Genomic DNA, 27,399 nt, shown 5'->3' with positions numbered 1-27,399 from the left:
CCCCGAGCTGGTTTTCTCCCTCTTGGCCCACTCTGTCTACGGGCAGTGAGCTGCTGTGACCTGAGAACGCACATGCAGCCTATGGAGAGGTCAAGGAGGCAAGGCACAAAGAGCCAGCAAGGAACTGGGTCCTGCCAACCACCACGTGAGTGAATTTTTTTTTTTTAACTTTTTATTCTATATTAGAGTACAGCCGATTAACAATGCTTGTAATAGTTTCAGGAGGACAGCAAAGGGACTCAGCCATACATATACATGTATCCATTCTCCCCCAAACTCCCCTCCCATCCAGGCTACCGCATAGCACTGAGCAGAGTTTCCTGAGCTGTACAGTAGGCCACTGTTGGTTATCCATTTTAAACATAACTGTGTTACCTGTCAATCCCAATATGTGAGTGAATTTAGAAGTAGATTCCCCATCTTCAGTCAATCCTCGAGGTGACTACAACCTCAAGAGACACCTTGAACTAGCAATCCCCTAGCCCTGACCCTTAAAACTACATGAGACAGGAAGTGTTTACTCCTTTCAGCAGCTAAGTTTTGGGGTAATTTGTTATGCATCAACAGATAACTGATTCAAGCAACTCATCTTTTTATTCATTAACAAGAAATCCAACTTTCGAACAAAAATCCATGCTGAAAATTTTTTATAGAGAATTCTAAGAATTTAATTCTGCAAATTCTTATCCCACCCGAAAGTTTTAAAAACATAAATATGTGTTCTTCTTATTCGTGATGGCCACTTTTTCTTTGCTACTCACTGAACATTAATGTGCATACATTTGTAGCTACAGGAGGGCACAGATGTGGTCTTATGGTTCTGTTTATTCTGAAAGAGGCTCAGATCAGGGGCAAGTACCCTCCTCTCCCATGGGAGGGAAGAGATATTCTTATTGATCTTTAGGAAAAATTTTCCTGCTGATATTAAATTAATTTTAATTCTAAGTTTTTATAAACTCACATTCAATAGTGGAGGATGTACAACCCGTTAAACAAAATGATTAGATCCCTTTCAGGTTGTAATAAGTACCACAAACTCAATGAACATATCACAGTTCATACAGAGCAGACTTGTCCTGAGAGAGAATTGGTTGTGATTTTTCTGAATTCGGCAAATTACCTAAAGTGATACTGTGCTCAAAAGATTATGCAAAACTACTTAGTGAAAACCATCAGATCATGCTGCAGAAGCTACAGAGAACCCTCCAGGATAGTTCAAGGAGATAAGAAATAAGGGATGGAGACCTAATAACGAAGTACAATCAAAGGTCTGATGACGCACCAGGAGTCTAGCGGAAAAGGGTCATTATGAAACGTACCACTTACAGCATCACTGCAGCCCTAAAGCAACTCTGGTCAGTTGCCTAAAGAACACAATTTTCAGCTCATTCCCTAACTCTCTGGTATACTCAGGTTCATGGCAACTCAAGACGGAAGCTCAGGGACTTCCCTGGCGGCTCAGTGGTTAAGACTTCACATTCTAATGCAGAGGTGAGGGTTCGATCCCTGGTCAGGGAACTAGGATCCCACGTGCCTCGCAGCCAGAAAACCAAATAAGACAAACAAACATAAAACAGAAACAATATTGTAACAAATTCAACAAAGACTAAAAATGGTCCACATCAAAGTGAAGTGCAGGTCACTCGGTTGTGTCCGATTCTTTGCAACCCCGTGGACTGTAGCCCGCCAGGAGCTCCTCTGTCCATGGGATTCTCCAGGCAAGAATCCTGGAGTGGGTTGCCATGCCCTCCTCCAGGGGATCTTCTCAACGCAGGGGTGGAATTTGGCTCTCCTGCACTGCAGGTAGATGCTTTGCTGTCTGAGTGAGTCTAAGACAGTCTACATTAAAAAAAGAGAGAAGGAAGTCCATTTCATTGACTCTGGAGATGCCCCTAGCAGAACGGCATGGCCTGTCCCTGAGCAGCGTGCACAAGGCCACTGTGGGGCCATCTGTCTTCCTCTCCTCTCACCCTGTTCACGTTCTTCTGGCATGGAGACATGCTCTTGTGAATTTCTGGATTTACATACGTGAGAGTCTTCCATTTGTTATCACTTTAAGAAGAGGGAGACAAGAAGAGCTTGTGAGGGTCATGTGCATGGTTAACTGAAGGAATGTCCACCAGGACCAGAAGGTTCTTGTCTTTGAAAACACGAGAAAAGGTGAGTGACTTAAAAGTTGGAGCAGGAAGAGTGGCAGTGAGACAACACACCATGGGACAAGGACCAAGGAGGCCAGTGTCCTCGGACATCGTGGAATCTACGTGCTGCAGGGGTAGGTGCTCACCTGTGTGGGATGTGGGGAGGACGCAACAGCTAGAGGCAGCCTGAGGGGTGAGAATAACACTGAGGAAAGATGCCTTCCGGCAGGATCTGCACAGAAAAGATGCCCTCCTCAACTGGCCAGATTACCAAGCCAGACATCTCCCATGGCATATGGCTGCCCACTGGGCTCATGACCCCTGAAACACACACGCTCCCATGTGTGTTTATTCTCTCCGCCTCGTAAATGCGGCCAACCTTGGAAGCACAGTTGCTTTCTTCTGTTGCAAAAGATTTCTAGAAAGGCTCAACCCTCAAGGAAAGCTGGTATTTCTCTTATGGTGGAGCACAAGAATTTGCCTAACGTTACTTTTAGAATCTTAAATCACAAGTGGAAGACGTCAAAGTTGAACCCCTCCTTTTGAACATTTGAATTCCTTAAGCTTTAGGGCTATAAGTCACATTCTCTTCAAAAGATTAAAATGTGTTTTGTTATACTTGCTGAAATTCCTCCCAGAGATAAAAGAAATAAACATATTTGTGATTCCTTCACCAAATTTCTCAATACGACTTTAAGGCCCCCAGGCATCAATGATCCATGTATATAGGTGCACGCTGACGAGTTTGGGGTATTATTTATATTCTCTTAATGGGACCACTATAGTCTGCAGAATTAAGAGTGTGCAGGAAATATGTCCATAGAAAGCTTTTATTCTAAATATAGAAGATTGTAAGGACATAAGCAATTTACTCTGTACTGGACTGCTTTTCTTTGAGCCGTTCTGGTCAACCATGTAAACAAGTATAGCAACCATTATTCCCTCCATAGAAGTCTGATGGGCATATGTCAAAGTAAAATGACCCAGCAGTTCCATTCCTTCCTCCCCTCAAATTACCAATATGACTGGACCATCAAATTAAGCAACTAAATGCCAAATTTTCTTTTTTTAGATTGCACAGAGTTTTGAGTTAGACGAGTGGAAAAACAGTTCCAAAGTCTGAGCTTTTTTTTTTTATAACAACTTTTCAACAGTTAAACCACTTTTGGTAAATATGAGTAAAGAAAGCAAGTTCCCAGTCACAGCACATGTTTACAACTAAGTTAAAGGCTCTTAAAAATAGGGTGTTTGATGGTCTACTGCCAAAATATGAACTCCAGCAGCCTGGAGTGCACAGCTAATAATAAAGAGTCAGTGTTACTATGAAAAATCCCCGAGATGAAGCTCCAATTCAGCTTTTCCCTTTCCATCACAAAGTTCCCCATGATGACACTGAGACATAAATTTGGAGTTAAGAGGTCAAGGTGGGAGGGAAGGAAGGCTCAAAATGGTGGGCAGTCACTTAAAAACAAAGGAAAACATCGCAGGTTGGGGCTCATAACAACACAGCAAAACAGAATGGAGAGTCCAGCCACTACCTGAGGATTGCTTGCCTTTTGGAAAGAAGAAAACGTTTGGATAGATAACAAAATAGATAACAAAAGTCCAAGTTAAAGGAACTACGTTAGGCATGAAGAAACCTTGCTTGTTATTCAGATTCCTGAAGCCAGAATGAACAATATGCAAAAGAAATGAAACATCCAGATCTCTGAGAACTGGCTACCCTGTGCAGACTGAAGAATCATACCATCCTACTTTCCCTAGACTCTTCTTCCCAAAACCACAAGCCTCAGCTCCAGGTTCTTTAGCCCTTGGAATTTTTGGAGAATCTGACAAAGCTATGGACCAGGTTTGCATGGAAAATATGTGTACGCCATCACACAAAATTCTGCATTCAATTCAGGGAGTGCCAAAACTCAAGAGGCTACATCCCTTATCTTCTAGGGCAGGGGTCTCCAACCCCAGCTCACCTCCCCTGTCACAAGGCTGCAACCTATTAGGGACTGGGCTGCACAGCAGGAGGTGAGCAGGGCACAAGCAAGCAAAGCTTCATCTGTGGTTTCCCATCACTTCCCATCACTCACATTACCTCCTGAACCATCTCCTCTCCCCACTTCTCGGGTGCGTGGAAAAACTGTCTTCCACAAAACTAGTCCCTGGTGTCAAAAAGGTTGGGGACTGCTGTTCCAGTAGGTTGGGGACCTACTTAAGAAAGCAGGTTCTTGATAATATGCAAATACTTTCCAAGAGACACAGAACCACTCCATTCCTGGTGCCTACTGTGGGCTGAATACAATTGCTCAATACAAATTTGCTAAAAATGTTTTAAAAGCAATTATAGCAGGATTTGATTCCCTAAAGAAAGCTCCAGTGACCTCACTTATGCTTAGGGCATGATTTGCCCATTTCTACATTGTTTCTGTCTCTGCTTCTACTAAAAATGGATTTCCTTCAGAATATTGATCATGAGTAATGGCATCTCCCGAATTTCCATGTCAAAAGGGGTTGGAGCATGGTAATCTTATTACAAGTCAGGGAGGAAGTGCAACTGAGTTTGCACTGCACCTTACAAAATCCTGAAGAAAGCCTCAGTGACCTTATCTGAGCTCTCAAGAGAGAGAAAGCAGATGTTATAATGTCTTCATGGGACTTACTTGTCTTAAGACACCACCAATGAACTTCAGTCAGTTCAGTCGCTGAGTCGTGTCCGACTTTGCGACCCCATGAATCGCAGCACGCCAGGCCTCCCTGTCCATCACCAACTCCCAGAGTTCACTCAAACTCATGTCCATTGAGTCGGTGATGCCATCAAGCCATCTCACCCTCTGTCGTCCCTTTCTCCTCCTGCCCCCAATCCCTCCTAGCATCAGGGTCTTTTCCAATGAGTCAACTCTTTGCATCAGGTGGCCAAACTATTGGAGTTTCAGCTTCAGCATCAGTCCTTCCAATGAACACCCAGGACTGATCTCCTTTAGGATGGACTGGTTGGATCTCCTTGCAGTCCAAGGGACTCTCAAGAGTCTTCTCCAATACCACAGTTCAAAAGCATCAATTCTTCGGTGCTCAGCTTTCTTCACAGTCCAACTCTCACACCCATACATGACCACTGGATAAACCATAGCCTTGACTAGACAGACCTTTGTTGGCAAAGTAATGTCTCTACTTTTGAAAATGCTATCTAGGTTGGTCATAACTTTCCTTCCAAGGAGTAAGTGTCTTTTAATTTCATGGCTGCAGTCACCATCTGCAGTGATTTTGGAGCCCCCAAAAATAAAGTCTGACACTGTTTCCACTGTTTCCCCATCTATTTCCCATGAAGTGATGGGACCAGATGCCATGATCTTAGTTTTCTGAATGTTGAGCTTTAAGCCAACTTTTTCACTCTCCTCTTTTACTTTCATCAAGAGGCTTTTAAGTTCCAATGAACTTAAGTAAACCTAAATTTCTTCTATAAAGGACCCACTCACAGTGTAATCAGTTCTTGATACATTCCTCCATGGGAAAAGTCAACATTTCACCAGGAATCTATATTCCAGATCCTCCAGGTTTGGATTCCTTAATCTTGAGGATATCAGTAATGAACCACCATGGCCCTCTTTCCCACCCAGTTTGAATATTGCCTTAGAATCCTTTAGGCAGTCCTCTGGGTAACTACTATCAATCTCCCCTGGCATGCAAGTTGAAACATATTCGTTACTCACAGATCCTATATGTTCAAGCACTTTCTATCTTTAAAAAAATGGGAAAAGGGCAACTGTCTCAAAGAATAATCTGTGGCCCGTAGGCATTCATTCTGAATTCTATCTGCACTTCAGACGATGATCCTAATCATTATTGACTTTCAAATGTCTCATTGAACGCGGCTTCCAAACTCAAGCCTGGGTCATGTGTGAGCTGTAGTCTGACATTGTATAATTACCTTCTCCTAGATGTAGTCGTTTACCATGACTATATACATGGGCGGTGGCTTCATTCACTCTGTTCATACCCGGACTCCACATGCATGACTGAATGACCTGGCCAATATCTCCATCTTATGCCTCAACTTCCTCATCTGTCCAATCTAGATAAGGTCATACCTACCTACTTCATCATGGATTATGAGGAAACATGAGTTATTACTCAAAAAAACACTTAGAAGAGTGCCTGACATGTTAAACACTTAGTAAGTGTAATTTTAAAATGTTGAACCAAAAGAATATCTTAAAGATCAATGTTTCACAGTTGGTGCACTGTACATTTAATCACAGAAATATAAAGGATTGAGTCCCTTCAATAACACATGCTCACCACAGTTTAGTTCAACAAACATTTACCAAACGCTTGTTTACAAGAGGTTTGACACTACTGTAATAGTGGAAATACATAGAAAATTAGGCACTTCACCATCTTGAAACAAAAATTCTAACAATTATGAACACCTATATTTTCTCCAGGTAATGAGAAGACACCCATCAGCCTGGAAAACACCTTCAACCTGGATCTGAGTACATTCAAAATCACTTTTCAGCAGAGAGCTGCTGGTCTCTCCTTTAAGCTCCGTCTAAGATCTGAATCCAAAATAAGCAACAGCAAGGAGAAAAATTTAGACCAATCTTGGTTTTAGACATGAATCTGCTTCTTTGATTCAAGATCAAGTTTCTCTTCATAGCAACCTTGGAGTCCTTTTTCCCCAGACCTGCGGGTTGACTTACCAGACTCATAAGAAATAAAGTGTAGGCTTTCATGAATTAAAACAGTTTTCTCACTTCAACTTGTATTCTGACAAATTAATGAATTAAAAAAACAAAACAAAGCAAGACTCTCTTTTTCCAGTTTCTCTTATTCTAGATTGGATGTGCCCAGGGTGTCTGACATCCTCATGCCATTCATGACTGCCATTCTTTCTAGGAGAGTCATTGCTTCGAAAATATGTGTGGGTGTGCTTCTGGGAGCTTAAGACACTCAATGTCCTCATCGTAGATGCAAATTCAGTGGTGCATTTGGGGCCCAGCTACTGCACTCTGCCAGCTGGGTGCCCCGCAGAACCCAGGGGTAGGGACGGCTCTGGTCACTAGCGGAGTCAGCACAGGCCAGGGAGCCACTTAGCTGTCTCTAAAATGGGTATAATAATACCCCAGGGGATAAACAGAGATAGCTTGTGTATACACATGTGACAAACTGCAGATTTGCTATTCAAAAGTAAGATATTATTAGCATTCCTCAGCTGCTCTGACTTTGTTTCCCATAATTAGAATAAAAAAGCTACACTCACGGTATTCGCAAAACAGGGTTTCTGTGAGAACTGTATGGCTTGTGCACATGTAGGGAAACACGACGGTGACTGTTGCAAATGCCAGGCCCCGCTTCTGCCTGCTGTCTGACATCCTGCTGTGCTTCCGTCTCCTTTCGGTCCCGGTGCTAACTTCCTGATCGTCGCTTCTCTGTTTCTATAGCTAAAGACAGATAATATTCTTCTTTTCCTCCAAAGGAGCCTTTCAGTCATTTCTCCTTAATTCTCAAATTTCAGTGACATCCAACAAAATGATCACAACTGCTCCAGGGAACAGAAGGTGGCTGACACGGCTTCCCTCACTAGTGGCATCAGAACCGGCATCTTGCACAGCCTGGCCAAAGCAGCACCCGGCCTGGACCGGCAGGACCCCTGTGCGGGCAGCTGTCCTGGCTCAGAGCAGGCACCAGCCAAAGAGCCCATCTCCCAGCTCTGAGGGTAACCGTTTAGGGTCATCACTTTCCACCTCCCAGAGTGCTTGCTTCCTTTTAATCAACACAGATCCATCTCCAGTCAGCCACTTAAGGACCAAAAAGCTGTGCATTATTGTATTACTAGTTAAACGGATCATTCCTTTGCTTCCTCTCTGTCCCTACACCCTTTCCCATTAAAATATAAACTCCATCCAACAGGAACTCTGTCTCTCCTGTGTGGTCCAAGGGCCTGACACAGGACCCAGCATACAGTAGGTGCTCAATATGTGTCACTTCTACTCCATAATCTTTTCCTTTGCACCAATATTTTCTACTCATGAGATAGTGGGCTACAAAATTACAATCTGGGAACAATCTTAGATCATCATGTCCCTTTATCCTTCAAATAACTGTGGCTCTGGAGCCATGTTTTAAATCACATTAAGGCATATAAATATATGCCTGACTTTATATATATATATATATACACACACACACATATATATAAAGACATAAAGATGTTTATATATATTATATTTAATATAGATATACACATGTGCCTTAGTGTTTATATATATGTTATACATGCTTTATATATATATATATTACTAAGTTTTTACTCATATGTCTATATTATTTACATATGTGTATATATTATATGGCTTCCCTGGTGGCTCAGAGGTTAAAGTGTCTGCCTCCAATGAGGGAGACTCAGGTTCGATCCCTGGGTTGGGAAGATCCCCTGGAGAAGGACATGGTAACCCACTCCAGTATTCTTGGCTGGAGAATCCCATGGACGGAGAAGCCTGGTAGGCTACAGTCCACGGGGTCGCATATATAATTACATATGTTGGTGTTTAGTCGCTAAGTCATGTCTGACTCTTTTGCGAGCCCATGGCCGGTAGCCCACCAGGCTCCTCTGTCTATAGGATTTCCCAAGCAAGAATACTGGAGTGGGCTGCCATTTCCTTCTCCAGGGGATCTTCCCGACCCAGAGATCAAACCCACACCTCCTGATTGGCAGGCAGATTCTTTACCATTGAGCCACCTGGGAAGCCCCCATATAACTTTGTATATGTATATACTATACATATTATATAAATAATATATACACAGATGTATAATATACCTGTAATTAAACAGGAAGTGGAGACTCTGGAGGCCCATCACATATCCATGAAGGTTTCATAAGACATTTCTAGTTTAAAAGTCACTAATCCTAGTCTTCACACAACGAATATTTACTGTGAATCCAAAACATTCCAGGAACTGCTCAGGGCTGGGAATACATGGGGTGAACAAGACTGACAAGATCCCTGGTCTCACACAGCTTATATCCCATGGAGAAAGACAGGAGGTACGCGATAAATAAGGAATCAACATGAACTCAGACAGTGATAAAAGTTATGAAGACAACAAAACCTCTATGAAGGGGATAGGGGAAGTCGAGTGAAAAGAGATCAATGCTGTATGTCTACTTGAGTTAGAGCAGCCAGGGAGGTCTCTCCAAGAAGGTGGTACATAGGCCAAAAAGTGTATTTCAAGAATAATCCAACCAAGCAAAGCGCTGATGAATGCAAATCTTTGGTGTTGCAGACGGGGATACTAAGAAACAAAAGAGGACTGGTCCCAAGGTCATGCTGTTAGTTAGCAGTGAAATTTGGACCAAATGGAGATCTGTCACTCCATACTTACCACTGGGATATAATATTCTCTTTCCTACTCTCTGCAATTTGGCATACTCTTGTCTTCTGGAGCAATTTCCTTTCAAAAGAATTTTCCCTATACTCTTTCATACATTTCCTCACTTCTATTTTCTCTGTAAAGTCACCCATATAATCAACTTGTGTCTCTACATACTAATAATACTATATTATATAGATGAAAAATAACCATGATAAACAAAGGGTGTGTGTGTGTAATGAGAATCTGGGGCACATTTTCTAAGCAAAAGTAATACCCAATCTACTGGGTAAAAAAGGAACACAACTTCCTTTATCTTAGAATTTTTAAAAAGAAAAGCTACGTTGCGAAACGTAATATGAAGCATTTTCAACTTAAAAAAAAAAATCTTAGAAGTAAAGCTAAGGAGTTTAGAAGTTCCTAGGAAAAATATCAGCATCCCAGGTGGCGCTAATGGTAAAAAACCCGCCTGCGAATCCACGAGATTAAAGAGATTTGGGTTCAATCCCGGGTCAGGAAGATCCCCTGGAGGAGGGCATGGCAACCCACTCCAGTATTCTTGCCTGGAGAATCCCATGGACAGAGGAGCCTGGCGAGCTCCACTCCACGGGGTCGCCAAGAGTCAGACACAACTGAAGCGACTTAGCAGGCATGCACAGGAAAAATATCACCATGTTTCTGGCTCTACTCTAACAGAGAAGCCGAGTGTGTCTACCATTTGAAACAAAATAAACAACAACCACAACTAATGCCCCATCTTGCTTTGTGACAGAAAATGCACTGGACTCACCAGGAGCCAAAGATGTGACCCACAGGCCTGCAAGATTCTAGGAGTTGTAAAGATTCAATTTGTAGAGCTGTGCTCTAACTAAATCAAGAGATAGGGAAGAAAAGGGTACTACTAAAGAAATTCTCAAGATTGAATATTTGGTTGGGTAAATTTTCCTTTCTTGGTTTGGAGCAGATTCTGTGTATTTCTTTTTTCCAGTTCTATTAAATCCTTAAACAGATCTGAGTTTTAAGGGCTTAGGGCTGCCCTTGCAAAATAGATGATTACACTCTCTGTTTAGGGTTTTAGTGATATGGGAAAAAAAAAAAAAAAGGAGGCAATGGATTGAATTCCCCTCCTCCAGGTCAATTTCTCAGTGACTCTCTTTTGTAGTTCCCATTTAAAGCAGAAACATGTTTTAAAATGAAGTGGTGACATATAAAATCCCATCCATTAATCCGCATTTTTCAATTGTTGTGTATATGAAAGAGAGAAAAACAGATGGAGAGACTACATACAGAAAAAAGATTACTTAATTTTTGAGGAAGGAAGGCTCTACAAGAATATTTTTCTTTTCAGTTTACATTTTAGATTTCTTGTAATTACTTCACAGGGGTACTAGATTGGAAAACTTCTTTACACACAGAAATGTTCCAGGTGTAGTTGGGAGGATCTGGGTGAAGAAAATTAGTGTTTTTCCCCCAAAGTCAATTTAATAAATCAAACTCTAGTCCTACAACTGTGTTGCTTATACTGGAATCCTAAATCCCATTAAACAGGGTCAGATATAGAGTGATATACAGTAGACTTTTGAGCCCTTTGGACAGCAAGGAGATCAAATGCTCAGTTAGTAAAGAATCCTCCTGCAATGCAGGAGACCCCAGTTCGATTCCTGGGTTGGGAAGATCCACTGGAGAAGGGATAGGCTACCCACTCCAGTATTCTTGAGCTTCCTTTGTGGCTCAGCTGGTAAAGAATCTGCCTGCAATGTGGGAGACCTGGGTTTGATCCCTGGGTTGGGAAGATCCCCTGGAGAAGGGAAAGGCTACCCACTCTGGCATTCTAGCCTGGAGAATTCCATGGACTGTATAGTCCAAGGGGTCGCAAAGAGTCAGACAGGACTGAGCGAATTTCACTTTCACTTTCATTTTCATAGTGTGATATAGTCCTTTGGACAGCAAGGAGATCAAATCACTCAATCCTAAAGGAAATCAACCTGAATATTCATTGGAAGGACTGATGCTGCAGTTGAAGCTCCAATACTTTGGCCACCTGATGTGAAGAGCTGACTCACTGGAAAAGACCCTGATGCTGGAAAAAACTGCAGGCAAAAGCAGAGGATGAGATGGTTAGATAGCATCACTGATTCAAAGGACATGAATCTGAGCAAACACCTGGAGAAATTAGAGGACAGAGGAGCCTGGCGTGCTGGACTCCATGACATTCAAAAGAGTCGGACAGGACTTAGCTACTGAACAACAATGTAGAGTTACATGTTCATGACTTCCAAGAACGGTGCTGAGCAGTTAACACGGCTGTACCCTTGCCCTCTGCTACAGTTGGCTGGACCTTGCTTCCAAGATTACTTCAGACCCTCCTCATGAACACTTCCTCTAAAAACCAAAACAAAACATTTTAACCCTTGTCACCTCTTCTTTCCCTTCCTCCTGTTCATGCTCAGTCACTCAGTTGTGTCCGACTCTTTTCAGCGCTATGGACTATAGCCTGCCAGTTTTCTCTGTCCACGGGATTTCCCAGGCAAAAATATTGGAGTGAATTGCCATTTCTGCCCCAGGGGTTCTTCCCCACCCAGGGATCAAAGCAGCATCTCCTGCTTGGCAGTTCAGTTTCTCAGTTGTGTCTGACTCTTTGCGACCCCATGGACTGCAGCACACCAGGCCTCCCTGTTCATCACTAACTCCACAGTTCAAAAGCATCAATTCTTTGGTGCTCAATGCTTGGCAGGCAGATTCTTTACCACTGAGCCACCTGGGAGCCCCTCCATTCTTCCTAGCAGATACATTTAAGGAGAAATTGAAGGTTGAAAAAGAGAAGCAAAATATCAGGAAAGTATTCAAAGTGTATCAACTGAAAAGGGTCCTCAGAGGCAGACCAAGACACTTACCAAGTGCCCCTCATTGTTTTTCCAAGAAGGAAAGTTAGCACCCAGGGATGTAAAAGGACTTGACTAAGTTGCTACTAGCTGGTATCAGTCAGAGCATGGGGACCTTCAACATTCAATTCCCAGGCCAGTCCTCTCAATTATCACTAATAAGTATAAGAAGGAAAATATAGTATTACTGTATCACTCCCTCTTTATTTATTTGTTCATTTATTGTGATGCATAAGAGGGAAAAAATGAGGCACTCAGAATAATTTGTTACCAAAAAAAACAAAAAAACAAAAACAACAACAAGGGTAGACATTAGACACTCTGCTCTTCAAGACAGAATATGCTTGCTTTCCCCCAGGTGCCATACTCACTGGCAAAGTCTTCTGTGACCTAGAAGACCGAAGGCAATTACATTGCCGATATATATCTGCTATGCTGCTTGACTCTCCCAGGGGCAGCATAAGAGTGCAAGGGGAGTGACGTCTTTATGAGGTTAACCCTTTTCTGTTTCAAGAGGAGACAACCGAAGGCAGATGTGTTCTGTGAAGCGTAACGAGAATCGCTGGAAATTTGGTACTTAGGAGGAACGACAGCACCAAGCCGTCATCCGGAAGGGAAAAAATAAATTGTGCAGAGGAGCGGTGAGCTGGTGGAGCCTATGAGAACACTGATGTCCATGAAGTGACAGTGAGATGGTAAAACAGCAGGGTGGGGAGCTGAATTATAATACAGGGTGAAGAGACTAAGGAGGAAGCAAGGAAACTAATGTCTGTTAAGCTCTGCCATGTGCCAGACAACATGCTGGGTTCTTTTATGTATTATTATCATCATACAATCCTCACAACCTTTGGAGATAATTTCTATTATCACAAAAAGCAGAAAGTGAGTCTTCAAAGATGTTAAGTAACCAGTCCTGGGGTAATACACCTAAGAGACCAGACTGTCTTCCATGCTAAGGTTTTCTGGTTCTGATTCAGTCAACTGCTACTAAGTTGCAAACCACCCTCAAAACTTAGTGGCTTGAAGCAATTATGCAATATTTCCCATGATCCTCTAAGCTGTCTGGGCAGGTCCTTTGCTGACCCCACCGGGGCCCATTCACTCACCTGGCTGCACTGAGCTGGAGGATTGGCTGACCTAAGATGGCCTCACTCCTGTGTTGGCAGTGGGTGCTGGTGGGAGGCTGGGGCACCTCGGTTCTCAGCCTGTGGACACTCATCCTCCAGCTGGCAAGCCCAGCTTCATGATAGGGTGGTCTCAGTGTCCCAAGCAGGTTGTTTTATTTTTCTGTTGGTTTGTTTGCCATTTTACTAAAGTATGATTGACAATGAAGAGCTGTATCTATCTAACATATACAGCTCAATGAGCTGGGGATAAGTAAACACCCAGAAAACAATCATCACCATCAAGGTCAAAAACATATCCATCATGTCCCAAAGTTTTCTCCTGTCCTCTATTTGTATTTACTTATTTGTTTATCCATGGTAAGAACACTTAAGACTAACCCTTAACAAATTTTAAATCCAGGACTTCTTAAAGCCCATCCTCAGAAGTAACGCAATGCCATTTTCTGTCACATACTTTTGGTTAAAACAAGTCACAAGGCTATTCAAGTTTCAAGGGAGGAAAGAGCATCCACTTCCCAATGGAAGGAGAGTTAAAGTCACATTACAAAGGGGCATATGGCACGGAAGGAATCATGGGATCACTTAAAGAACAACTCACCATAAGCTCTGAACTCTGTGTTCCTTCTACTACCAAAGTGAAGTGAAAGTTGTTCAGTAGCGTCTGACTCTTTGCGACCCCATGGACTATAGAGCCTATGGAATTCTCCAGGCCAGAATACTGGAGCGGGTAGCCCTTCCCTTCTCCAGGGGATCTTCCCAACCCAGGGATCAAACCCAGGTCTCCTGCATTGCAGGCAGATTCTTTACCAGCTGAGCCACAAGGGAAACCTAAGAACACTGGAGTGGGTATCCGATATCTTCTCCAGCGGATCTTCCGGACCCAGGAATCGAACTGGGGTCTCCTGCACTGCAAACCTTGAATATAAATCCCACACTACCCCTCAGTGTTCTTTTTATAGATTTATTAATGGGACTACTTTTTATAACCGGGAATAGATGTCACAAAACTTCTAGCTCTATCTTGACTGCTACTGGAACCTAGAGTGTTTGCTTTTAAATGGGTCTTAATTTTTTCACTTGTGAGAAAAAGGTGTGATCTGTTATCTCTCAAAGGGCTTATAGACTGTATACGTTGATAGAATAGTGTCTATTTTTACATCAATAGCCCTCTTGGGGGAGGGGCAAGATGGAGATGAGAGAAGGTTAGAAATGAGATGGCTTCTATTTTGCCACGTACTGCCTCTTTCATTGCTGTAGGTTTGGAATTGGGGGAGGGGGCTGGTAGTGAGCAAAGAAATGTCCTTCCCATGGGTGGTTGAAATCTTCCACGATCTGGGTGCTGTTCTGATCATCTCCATTTATTATATTCTAAGACGGCGTGGATCCTCCAGCATTATACCAAGAATAAGAGTACAAGTCCTTGCTCTAAGTGCGTCTAGACCAGGTTAGACAAAACATTTCCCATACAACACACACTCACAGCAGCGAAGCCGACAGTGGAGGCAAGAAGGCTCTTGAGCTGGTCTCTTCCTGAGGGAGCTGGGAGCGTTCTCTGAAAGATATTGTTGCCTAGTCTTTGGAAGATCAGGTTCCCAAGGAGAACACTGATGTTTAATTTAGCACAAAGACAGCTCAGAATCTCTCTCTGGGGGACTGAGCCTGCAAAAAGACCCACATGCAGAGAATCTAAGCGAGAAAAGGAAGCTGTTGTTGGTGCAATGGCTGCAGGACTTGGGCGCAACTCTCCTAAACGCGCGCTTGTGCCTGGTGTTTCTGTCAGGAGGACCGCTGCTCTTTGTTGTTTACCCTTGTGTCTATACTTTGCTCTTTTTCAACACCTCTGTGGAACAACCAAAGAGGATAATACCACCAGCACACAGGTTTTGCTGTCTGAAATTACACAGTGCAGTGTGGCAATCACATGTGCAAGCCTTAGCCGGTTTAGCAAGTATGGGCCTACTGAGGTGAACAACAATGAAAAATTAGCTTCTCAGCTGCTCGGCCAGAGAATGTTTTTATTTTTACATAATTTAGACTCCAGAGACCTCCAGAAATGAGCAGTGTACACTGAAGTACGGCAATCGTCATTCCAAAGACACAGCACAGTACACGCTGTATTCAATTAAGCCACTTCTTTGCACCCTGGTTACCATGACTCTAAGAGATTATACTATGTATCCAACAAAACCCCGGTAAGTTATTAGCAGCTGAAGCAAACTTTGGCCTTAAGTAAATTTTCTGGGGAAAAAAAAAGAAAAGACATGTAATTAACTTTCTGTTCAAATCCTTCAGAGCTACCTGAAAAGAAGCCTGTTGTGCAGTGAGGAATTCAAGATGCTGGGCTTCATGTGGGTGAGAGTTATTAGAGTGCTGGAAAACTCAACCACATTTCTGACAAAAGAGAACTTTTAAAACGACAATGTTAATGATTCCACACTAACATAGGAACCGGCTATGACTCAGGAAGCAAGAACACTGTTAAAAACAAATATCAAGCACAACGAACCCAACACGAGTTTGATTCTACCTTGCCACAGAATATTATCCTTCAAGAGGAGGAGGAGGGTCTGAGTTTAAATGATGGGGAATAAAGAGACTAAAAGAAAAGTTTTAACTACAGTCTGTGCTCTGAGTTAGAACCAGCAAATTTGTCCTTGTTCAAACATCATCCACCGAGAACAAGACTATTCTCATTCTAATCCTGTCACTTCTTCACAGAAACACTGTGCTTTTGATTAAGAATCATCCTCACAGAAACTTGCTTTGAAACCTTGGCAACATTTTCCTCGCATTTCTTATGGAAAGTCACACTTGAGGAGGTACTGAGCAAAGAAGAGATTCCAGGCGAAGAACCACATCAAGGCTTGACGTTTTCAGCATGCTCCAGGTCGGGGTTGGGAAGAGGGCAGATTCGGGCTGCGTGTTTGTGTGCGGCTGCTGTAAGAGGACCGATTCCCTAGCAACTCGAGAGAGGGACCTGGCTCTCAAAAGCGCACATTTAAATCTCCACAGCAGGGAACTGCTACCTCTTTGTGACTCTCTGACCAGATTCCCTTAAGAATTATTCATCAGTCTGAATGAATAATTCAGTTAAATTGGTAAATTTGGACTCTTCCATTCTAATCATTCCAAATTCTCAACAGATAGTCCCAATTTCTCATTGACTCACACAACCCACCCACCATACTCCCTGGGCAACTGAATGGAAACCGAGCCTTTATTCTTGAAGAGGCAAGGAGTCAATCTCTGACTCTGGTCAAGTTCTAGATGAGGCGTCCTGGAGTCCCAGGAGTGGAAGAGATATTAATTGATCTTGTTCTGAAGAAGGGTACTAGTCAACCCATTTCAGAGAAATGTAAACTCGTCCCAGACAGCATCTCCATAGTAAACTCCTTAAGGAAACTGGATAATGTGGTATACTTCACTATCCATTTAAAATAAATAAAAAGAGAAAAGCCGTATCCTTCCACAAAATATCCCTGACATCCTCTTGGAGGTAGAATCCTGAGCGGGGAAACCGTGACTCTGACTTGCATATATCACTTCTCACGTTAATAAGAACAACAGTTAAAAGTTACGGAGCCTCCTCTAGGTGCTAGGAAGTTACCTCCCTCACTCACCAACCCTATGTAGTTAGTTTTAGGACTATCATTCCATTTTACAGGTGAGAAAACTGAGACTGGAGAGTTTAATTAACCAAGAAGTGGTGAGCCACTGAGAGAGGAGCTGTGATTTGAAACTGGATAGTCTCTCCCCCACCCCAGATTCTTAAGTACTATGCTTATCTTGCCTCTGTCAGCTGATGTTAAAACATCACCACCCATTTCAGACTGTAAATTCTAAAAAGACAAAGGCTATATCAAATTGCTCATCGTGGATATATTCATTGTCTTTGTATAGAATAAATTATTTATTGAATTAATGGATAAGTTCCCCAAACTCTAAAGAGCACCCATGTTCACAATCGTGATAAGAAATTTCAGGACTTTTGCTAAAACCATTAAGACCCACGGGGACCACAGTGCATGTCAAATACTGTTATAGCCATTCCTTTGACCCTACTCTCTAGCTTTATTCAAGCCTCATTGAGAATGTGTAAACCTCTCTCTACATCCTCTCTCCAAGGAAACAGAACAGCTTTCATTCTTTCCACTCAACCCTTGGATATGCGTAGGAAAGGGCCAGAGTTGAGCGGTGGAGAGAGAGCCCACCGGAGCTGTGCTTGGTATCTCAGCATCCTGCCTCCAATCAAGGCCGGAAGGAGTTGCTAGTTCTTCCCCTTGGCCATCCACTCCACCAGGAGCCATCCCTGTGCTCTGTGAACATGGACCAAATAGGGGAAACTGCTACCGACCGACCTCAGGGCAAGTAAGATATCTGTAACACACCAGCAATTAAAAAGCAAGGAAGAAAGCCAGCGCATCTCAAAGACCATCTGGACTCACAGCTTCTTATAAATTTCTGTGCACGATTTTTTGTTTGTTTGTTTTAATGAAAAGACCTTTTCCAAGTTAGTAAACTCATTTGTTGGAAAGGTCAGTTTACACATCCAGAGAACCCATGGGGGCAATCCTGATTTGAGCTGGAAGGCCTAGGCAGCCTAAGAAGAGAGGTGTAGCTGGTTCTGCTTCTTTTAGCTTCTCTTCTGCGTCTAGCAACTGTGCTTTTAAAACCATCTCCTTTCGATGCCAAAGGCCATGTCACACTGTATATAACTCACAGTGAATGGGAGAAGTGTGTAAATAGCAAGGCATTAAGCAGCTCAAGGGACTTGAAGATAGGTAATAGAGAACACTTAGGCAGTGCGCGATGAGAAGAGGCTGCTGGAGGGGAAATGTAATACTTGTCTTCAAGTATATGAGGGATTGTTATTGCTTCAGAGACACTGACTCCTCTGAGCCTTCCTTGCCAGACCATTTCCCAGGGCCTCTGATACACTCTTCCCTGGTGGCTCAGATGGTAAAGAATCTGCCTGCAATGCAGGGGACTTGGGTTTGATCCCTGAGTCGGGAAGATCCCCTGGAGAAGGAAATGGTTACCCACTCCAGTATCCTTGCCTGGAGAATCCCATGGACAGAGGTGCCTGGTGAGCTACAGTCCATGGGGTCACAAAGAGTCGGAGGCAACGGAGTGACTTTCACTTCACTGATACACTCTTGCTGGAGCTCGAGACCCTCCGGGGTGGGGGGATTGACTTTGCATGGGCCCTTTACTGCTCACACCCAACCACAGGGTCAGCCAGGCTCCACTCTCTGTCCCCAAACAACCAAGGTTTACCCAGATCTGCACTCACTGGCCCCGGTGCTGACTTCCACCTTCTCTCTTGCTCTTCCCAGGCCTGCTGGGAACCTACATTCTCCTTACAGCACTGCCTGACCTGGGTTTGACTCTCTCTGCTGCTGGACGACTAACAGCACTCTTGTTTTGAGCACCCACTATGTGTCAGGCACTACATTAACTGTTTTGCTAAAGAATATTAGCTTTATTTTACAGATGAAGATTTCCCAGGTGGTGCAGTGGTAAAGAATCCACCTGCCAGTGCAGAAGTAGGCTAGAGATGTGGGTTCGATCCCTGGGTCAGGAAGATCCCCTGGAGAAGGTAATTGCAAGCCACTCCCGTATTCGTTCTTGGAGAATCCCATGGACAGAGGAGCCTGGCGGGCTGCAGTCCATGGGGCTCCAAAGAGTTGGACATGACTTAGTGACTAAACAACAAAAATCCAAAACAGCAATATCACACAGGGCCACTTTTAAGGAAAGAAACATCCTTGTCCATCCTTGAACAGAGCACCTCCAAAGACAATAGTGCTGTGTTAAGATCATGTCTGCTTATATTGATGCCCATAGTTCCAACCAAATGAGATTTTATATTTGAGACAGATTATAACAACTATCCAATTTGGGTTGCTACTGAGCAACAGATGAAGATACACCCCAAAAGAAGAAAATTATTTCCCCAAGCTCACACAGGTAGAAGATGTGAAGTAGGGATCATACAAGACTCAACTAGAAAATCTGTGCATGAAATTCCTCTACTTATCAAATCTCTAAGCCTCAGTTTCCTTATTTGTAAACTAGTCAAATGTTGCCTACCCACCTCTCTCTTTTTTTGAGCATTGTATAAACACATAATAACAGTGTCTGGATATTCTAGGGCTCGATACATATTTCTTCTTCTCTCTCTGAATTTCTTTATCAGTTTTGGTCCATTCTACCCAGTTAAGCGTTTCACTGTTACTGGGTAAACATGGTCTTGATTTGCCAACTAGCCTGTAAGTAAGAAGGGACTAGGTATTTAGCTGTATTTCCCCATTCTCCCACAGAACCTGTTAAAGTGTGAGGGAAATCATCATGCAAATGCAGAAGAAAGAATTTAGAATTGTTTTCATTAAACATGATCCTACCTATGAATGTATAAAAGAGACAGGATTAAGGCACAAGGAAGTAGTGGAGTCCACTTGGAATGGTTTAGCTGCCATGCATAGCAGAACTGGATTTTTTTTTTTCCAAATTTCCCTAATAAGCTTTAGGAGATTAAATAGCAGGGCTAAACACAAACACACACAACAACAACAACGAAAACAAAAACAGCTACTCAAGCTACTTCATGTGAAAACCCATGTTTGTCTTGTAACTTAACAAAAGGTTTACCGGCATAGGGGAATCATACAGCGTCAACCTTTAAGGTTTAGAAAAACTTGATAAACATTACCTAGCAATGATATTATTTCAAAGAAAACAGAGGCCTTCTATAAACAAACATTGACCTAAACAAGCAAGATGTCTTGGTGACATAATTGCATTACTCTGCTGGCAAAACAAGCTTTCCATCCATTTTTGATAAAGGATTGTACCAACTTCTCTCTCCACTTGAACTCTTCTGCCTTTGTGAGATCTTATATTTACTGGAAAGAAGTCATAGGAAGGTCCTGGATAAATAAGAACTCTCTCTTTATTACTTTGTTCTGGAAAACAGAACAAAAATAGGTCAGTTCTTAAGGAAATGATGGCTGCATATATAAATAATGTAAACACTCCTATCACTGTCCCAGGGAGGATATTCATCACATGGACAGCTACAGACTCGCAGATCTGGCCAATGAAGTGTTTCTATTCTCAGCCCCCATCCCACGCACAGCCCTCCAATTCTGAATTGTCAATTGGAAACTTGATTATTATCAGTTAAAAATAACTGGGGAACTCTGGCAATGATTTAACTTGTTTGACTTTCTTAAGCTAACAATTAACATTTTAGACTATTGTTGACAAAATATTTAACTTTCCTGTACCATTTGTGCAAACAACTTTTCTAATATTCCTGACACACTCTGACAGACACACCTTTCCGAAGCTGCTTAGGTCTGTGCAAGGGCCGTAAAAGACCCTAAACACTTTCACACTGTTGCACATTTTAATTAGGATTTCCTGGGACCTCTGAGAACGCTTAAGTACACTGATATCTCAGTTTTATCTTGACAGCACTGAATTTGAAATATAATCCTTCTATTTACAATAAAAGCTATTTCACTATTTAAAACAGACACTGAAAGCTTAAGTACACTTTTAATCCCTGGAAAAACTGGTATTATGATTCCTTGTTTAGCATTTATTATTAGTAATACTAGTAATAATGCCTTGCATTTCTGCAGTGCTTAATTTTTTCCAAAGACTATCCAGAAACACACACATTCATTTCTTTTCTCAACAAGCCAGGGCAGCATTATTGTTCTGTCTTGCAGATGACTGCTAAGTAACTTGTCCTGGGTCACCCAGCTGGTTAGTGATCAAGCAGGCCCAGAACCGAGGATACAGATTCCTTGTCCGATCTGTTTTCTTTCCTCCACACTATGTTAGGGAGAAGATAATCTCTGAAGCCAAAGATGACTTGGAACCACTTATCTATCTATCCTAGCAACACAGTCTAAGCAACAACAACAACAAAAAGGAGCCTGTCTCAGGCAAAAGGAAAAGATTAATAATGCACCACGGAAGCTCTAAACCTTTCTGTCCCATGGACCAGCAATTATTCAGTTTCACAGTTCATTCAAAGACTCAAACATACTTTACCAGGAAATGATTTAGTGCCGAAAGCCTGCTCCAAGTGGTTAGAAAGGCAGACCTGCTTAAACCCTTACAATCCAGGCCCTCCGAAAGGCCCTGTTCCTGCCGTCTCTGCAGTAAAGGGGCTTCCTCTGAACTTGTACTTGAGCTAAATGAAGAAATTGGCTGAGTAAGGGCTACAGAATTAGGCTATGTGGACAGAATTAGAACCGGCTTGGAGGTTATTCTGACATTGTTCTGGAAACTTAGGCTATTGAAAATCTCAGACATTGTACATGTCTTGTGGTATCACACCCCTTAAAGTCAACAATCACCCAAAGAATGGAGGTTCTCTTTCCACTCTCACTGAAAAATTACTGACTTTATACACGGCATTGTACTAGCAGGTATGCAGGATACAGACCTCTCGTCTGAGGGTACTGTGCATATTCGATTTTAGATGATCAATATTTTCTCCCTTTCTTCAAAGGACATTTATGGCCACTTAGGGCATACGAATAAACTATTAAAGGGATACCTTCCACACACCGAGACAGAAATAAATCTGGTTATGGACAGAGCAGTAAGAAGGGACACCCATTCTGTGCAAAGGCCCCTTTAAATGGATGGTGTTTCTGAAAAGAAGAGCTCGAGTGAAGTGAGACCAGCAGATTTAACTGGCTTAGTGAATCACTCCCAAACGCCCAGGCCTCCCCTTTGGACACAATGTTATCAGGTTAATACAGTACTTGCATCACCATCTCTGAGTACTATGCTGAGTAACAAAGAGCCAAATTTAGAAGCTAAAATGCAGAAGGGAATTTCCAATAACCAAAAGGGGGGTGGTGGATCACCCCTTGTCATGGCACAGGTCTGCAGTGAAAAGCCACCATCAGAAATACACTGGTCTTTTCATTCCTTACATGCACAGCACATCTCATCAATCCTCGCGGCGCTTGCAGAGGGAGCCCCTCTAAGGGGGTATTTCAGGAGATGACTGATAGTGAGGAGAGAGAAAGTAGATTCCCCTTTTAGAAAAAGAGAGACAGAGCAGCTACCTCTGGCTTCTTAGGGCACTAAGCCTCCAGCCGGGAGAGGCCAGACACCTCCCAGCACGGACACTGTTGACATAAAGTTACAATCATCACTGAAGTTGGTTTCATTTCGCATCCCCAAAACCCCAAGAAAAAGAGGCAGCCTCAGCTTCCTTCCAAGTAGGAGGAGAGCAAAAAAAAAAAAAAAAAGAAAGAAAGAACAAGGCCATAAGCAGACACCTTCCTTGCAGCCGCTGGGATGTGAAGGCCACATCCAGTCTTGGCACCCAGGACAGAGATCTGTCTTCTCTGGGGCTGGGCGCCTAGTTCCCTGTATCACCCCCAGAAACACTTACCAGGAGACTGTGAAGCATACAAGGCTGTATTATTGGGAGACTTGCAGACAGATTATAAATTTACTGAGGACAATCAAGGCATTTAGATGCTTTTGGCCGCAAATGCCAGTGACACACACACATACAAACCTCATTCTTCTTTCCATTTGAGTGATTCTTTACCCACTCCCCCCCACCCCCAGCATCTTTCTTTCACAGAACAAACTCCCATTGCTGTCCTAGGGAATTCCAGAGAGAGGTGAGGATATAGCAGGTGGAAAGGAATGGAAATTAGGCCTGGAAGCATGAAATAACCCCACAGGCTAACTGTATCCAAGGATAAAACAACAAACATTGAGCAGTTTAACTGTTAGCTGTTATCTCTCATCTGGAATTGGCACCGGGAAGTTGCAGTTCTAGGCATCCCAGGCAAAATGTGTGTGTGTGGTGGAATAGAACAGAACCAATTCAGCCCCCAGGCTTTCTAGAAACTTCACCACCAAAGACCCAGGCCAGGGATACGGAGGAGCCACAGAGAAGCTTCCAGGGGCCTGGCTAGAGGATGCTCTCTCCCCAGAGCTCCTACTCAAGCTCCCTCCAAGAAAGAGTTCGACCCAGTGCCTTCCTCTCCTTTGGGCTTTTTGAGGACATTTCAGCTTGGATGGCCATTTCCTGTTGCTGACTTTCATTAAGGCTGGCTTGGGCACATGGGAGCTGTTCCACGAGTGGACACAGGACTTCCGAAGTGCCAAGGAACTCAGAAACGGAGGAAGCTTGCAGGGCCACAGGGCTGCGGGGCTCCACCTTCTACCCAGAGGCCATGGCCCCAGCAGCTTTGGGGGGAAAGCCCGCACAGGCCAGGCGATCACCTGACCAGGACTGGCATCAGAAACCAATGAGTCAAGGGCTACTCCCTTTGGGGTGGGGTGTGTCTGCGCCTCTGAGGAAGAACTTCCAGCCAGAAGCCTAATCACAACTCTCAGGTCGGGTACTCTGTCGCCAGGAGTGGCAGAGGACAAGGCACTTTCTAGGACGACAAACTGGGAACAGCCCCTTCGTACCTGCACACTTTAGTGAAGGCTGCAAGTCAGCACTCTCTGATTGCAGTGCCTGAGGAAAGAAGCTAGGTGGGGACAGTGGGGGAGTCTGTAGGAAACCAGGGAGCAGGCCTCTCAAAAACATTCCCTCACCCGTCTTGGGGAGAATTCCCCAAGTTTTTGAGTGAGGGGGCGCTCAGGGAACTTGCTCTGTTAGGGATGACCACTTGTGTTCTCTTGACCCAAGGAGAAGGGGCCACTTCAAAGAAGGAAAGGGAAATGGGACAAGAAGGAAAAGGCTTGGCTAAAGGTCAGCTGGACTGGCTGCTAAACAAACGCTTTCACGCTAAGCATGGCTTGTTGGGCCTAATCAGCGCTGGCCTGCCAAAGTGAGAGGCTCCTTGAGGCAAGGCCTTCTTCAGTGGCTCAGATCTTGCAGCTTGGAGCCAACCTTTCTGCAGTCTGCGGACCCCAGAGAAAACTCTGGGAAACTCAAGTTTCTTACCCCTTAAGAAATACTCTACAGGTGGAGGAAAACCAATGCACAAGCAACCGCAGAACTTGAGGAGGAAGGGTTTAACAACACAACACCAACCGGACGCCCAACGGCCTTTGGGGTGGTCAGGTGGCACCGCAGCCCTCCGCACTGTCTTCCACTCGGCATCAGGCCGAGACCAGCGTCCGCCCTGACCGAAGGCCACAAGACCACCGCCGGAATGAGGAGAAAACCAGGTGTCTTACCGCAATGAGGGCCGAGTTCCTCTGGTCCCCTGGGGTGGAAGCCGGTGGCTGTTGCTGCTGCTCGCCGTCGATCCCACCACTGCCACCACTGCTGCTACTGCTCCGCAGGTGCTGCTGGTGGTGATGATGATAGTCCGGCGGGGGCGCTGGGGCCGCGGGCGCTGCCGTCTGGGAGGCCGTCGGAGGGGCGGCGGGCGCCGGCGGAGGGGCTGTCGCGGTGGCAGTGGAGGCAGTGGCCTTGGTGTGCTTGCCGGCCTTCCTGGCCCCCTGGCCGTGCTGGACGAGGCTCAGGAGCTGCAAGGTACTCTCTCTTTCCCGGTCCGAGCTCTCGGCCCTACCCCGTTCGTAGCGTCCTTCACAGCTCAGGTGGTGCTGGCGGCAGACGGCGATGCGAGCTCGAAGGCGCTCCACGATGGCACTGTGCACTCTCGGGGTGACCGAGCCCCCTCCAAGGAGCCCCGCCCCGGGGGCCCCCCCTAGCCCTCCCGTGGGGGCCTGCGGGGGCGCTGTGTCCCCCATCTTACTGGACACAATGATTGCTGCCCGTGGGATGGTGAGGTGGTGGGAGGCTATAGCCGGTTAGCACAGGCAAATCTGCTTTTGACAATGTGCGCTCAGAGCTCAGGACCACATGAATAGAGGTCTTCAGAGGCTGGGGGCGGTGTGGGGGGGGGTGCGTAGTGGAGAAGGTATGGGGGAGGGGAGTGAGTAAAAAGAGGGTGAGGAGGAAGAACAGAAACCAATGGCAGAGGATAAGTTGGAAACAAACCCTGATCAACTTGCTCTAATTGTATTTGACAGCTCTGGAGAAGTTGGAGAGAGTTAGTGGGGATTCCCCACGCCCCCCCCCCCTACTCACCAAGCTGACAAGAGCCACTAGGTACTTTGTAAACACACGATCTGGGGGTTAGAGCAAGAATTCAGGGATTGTCAAGCAAGAGACAGGAACAGACAGCAAAGGGAATTGTGAGAGGTATTAATAGAGAGCTGGACTCCCCCCCTCACCTAGTTGTTTCCGAAGATTCTTTTATGGGGATGTTTCTGCAGAGGAACCCATATCTACCATGGTCTCTGTAACCCACGGCCTTTACTTTTCCTCAATTTTTTTTTTTAAAGTGCTGTTTCAGAAGCTTTTTGAAGTCAATGTTCAAAACGTACAAAAATCAAACAGAGACTGTCTTTTGGCTTTTAATTTTTCCTCCCTTTCCCTTTGCTCCGGTGTTTTCTCCTCTTTGGGGGTGCTGTAGGATGTGGTCTTCTCCCCAAAGAGGGAGACAGCTTTTCAATTGTTAATGTCAGTAATTGGACTTCTGGACCATGCTTTTTTCTTCAGCTAATCCAATCACCGGTAAAATCCTCATTCCCTCTAAGGTTTCCCAGCCTTAAATGAAAGCAGTCTGAAGTCACTAGCCACTGAGAGAGAGATCCTTCAACACATTTTTTTTTTTTTTTCCTTCTTCTTTCCCGCTTACGTTTCTAGTCCTCACCCCCGGCTCGATTCTAATACAGTATCAAGAGAGACAAACTCTTCCGAGAGTAATTTACAAACGATGGTCAAACTTACAAACTTCCAGCAAATTGCACCGAGTCATGTCCAGCCACTTTTCTGTCCACTTTTGTACATTCCATCCCCGGCCAGTGGATCTGAGGGTCTGGACTCGCAATAAGCAATGTGGTTCTATCTCTTGGATTGCTCCGCTTTTAGAGATGGAAAAGAAAGTAGCCGGTCTTTTCCTTTCTCTTTTCCCCGTCTGTTGTTCGCCGCTGGGCTGACACTGGCTCCGCCGCTCGGAGTCACGGCGATACACAGGCTTTCATTGTGCTCCGATAGGAGAGGGAGAGAAAGAGAGAGAGTGAGACAGAGGGAGAAAGAGAGAGCCAGCGAGCTGCAGGGGGGTGGGGGGCGGAGGGCGGGGGAGCGCTCGCCCGAGGCTCCCTGGTGGAAGGCGGGTGCCACTGCACAGGCGAGCGAGGCGGCCGGCGCGGGGAAAGGGGAACGCAGAGGGCCTCCCAGCGGCAAGAAGTGGAGGATCCCGAAGCCTGCGCATCTCGGCGTCGGCGCGCGCAGCTCGCACTCCGGCTCGGCTCGGGCAGGAGGGCGGGACATTGGGGAAATTCCCCAACCTCTACCCGACTACTTCACCAGCCCGAAATGGTGCAGAAATTCCCGGCCAGGGGATGTATTTTCCCTGCCAGACCTCCGTTACGCTTCCCCCTCTCCACCCACCGAGGATATCACTTTCATTTTTCAGTATGTTGTCAATGACACCCCTGAGCACTCTAGCGAGAGTTGGGTGAACACGGAGGAAATGTTCCTGGGTGTCAGAAAGGGAGGCGTAGGGTGTGTGCGTATTGGGAGAAACGGAGGAGGGGGTGCAGAGAAGAAATTAACATCGTTAGGTCCTCAAGGGCAGGCGAAGTCTGTCTACCTGCTGGCCTGTTTTGTCTGTCTCTGGTTAAGCCAATCTGGGTGATCACAAGCAAATCAGTAAAAATAACTAAAATATTCTACCACGATGAAATTACAAATAACAGTTCTCAGAAAGAAAAAAAACAACAAAGATTTTTCTGAAAATACAAGATTCCCTATGACAAACCTAATGCAAGATCTGGGGCCTTCACGGTAGTCTGTTCACATATACAACGAGGACAATCATGCAGAAGTCCAGTTTCAAGTTCACTAACACAAAACAAATA

At 44.5% G+C, this 27,399-nt stretch overlaps 1 protein-coding gene across 1 annotated transcript in view; it reads right to left on the bottom strand.

Moving 5' to 3' along the window:
* MAML2 (mastermind like transcriptional coactivator 2) overlaps positions 1 to 25,895 on the bottom strand; it is a 404,965-nt gene extending 379,070 nt beyond the window's left edge. The window contains exon 1 of the mRNA XM_055547720.1: positions 24,703 to 25,895. Coding sequence (XP_055403695.1) covers positions 24,703 to 25,221 — 519 coding nt within the window. The 5' untranslated portion in view covers positions 25,222 to 25,895. The remainder of the gene's footprint in view (positions 1 to 24,702) is intronic.
* Between the last annotated feature and the right edge of the window lie 1,504 nt (positions 25,896 to 27,399).

This window comes from Bubalus kerabau, chromosome 15 (genome assembly GCF_029407905.1).
Source record: "Bubalus kerabau isolate K-KA32 ecotype Philippines breed swamp buffalo chromosome 15, PCC_UOA_SB_1v2, whole genome shotgun sequence".
NCBI lineage: Eukaryota > Metazoa > Chordata > Mammalia > Artiodactyla > Bovidae > Bubalus > Bubalus kerabau.
Note: the sequence above shows the minus strand (reverse complement) of the source record. Positions and strands in the feature narration are given on the sequence as shown.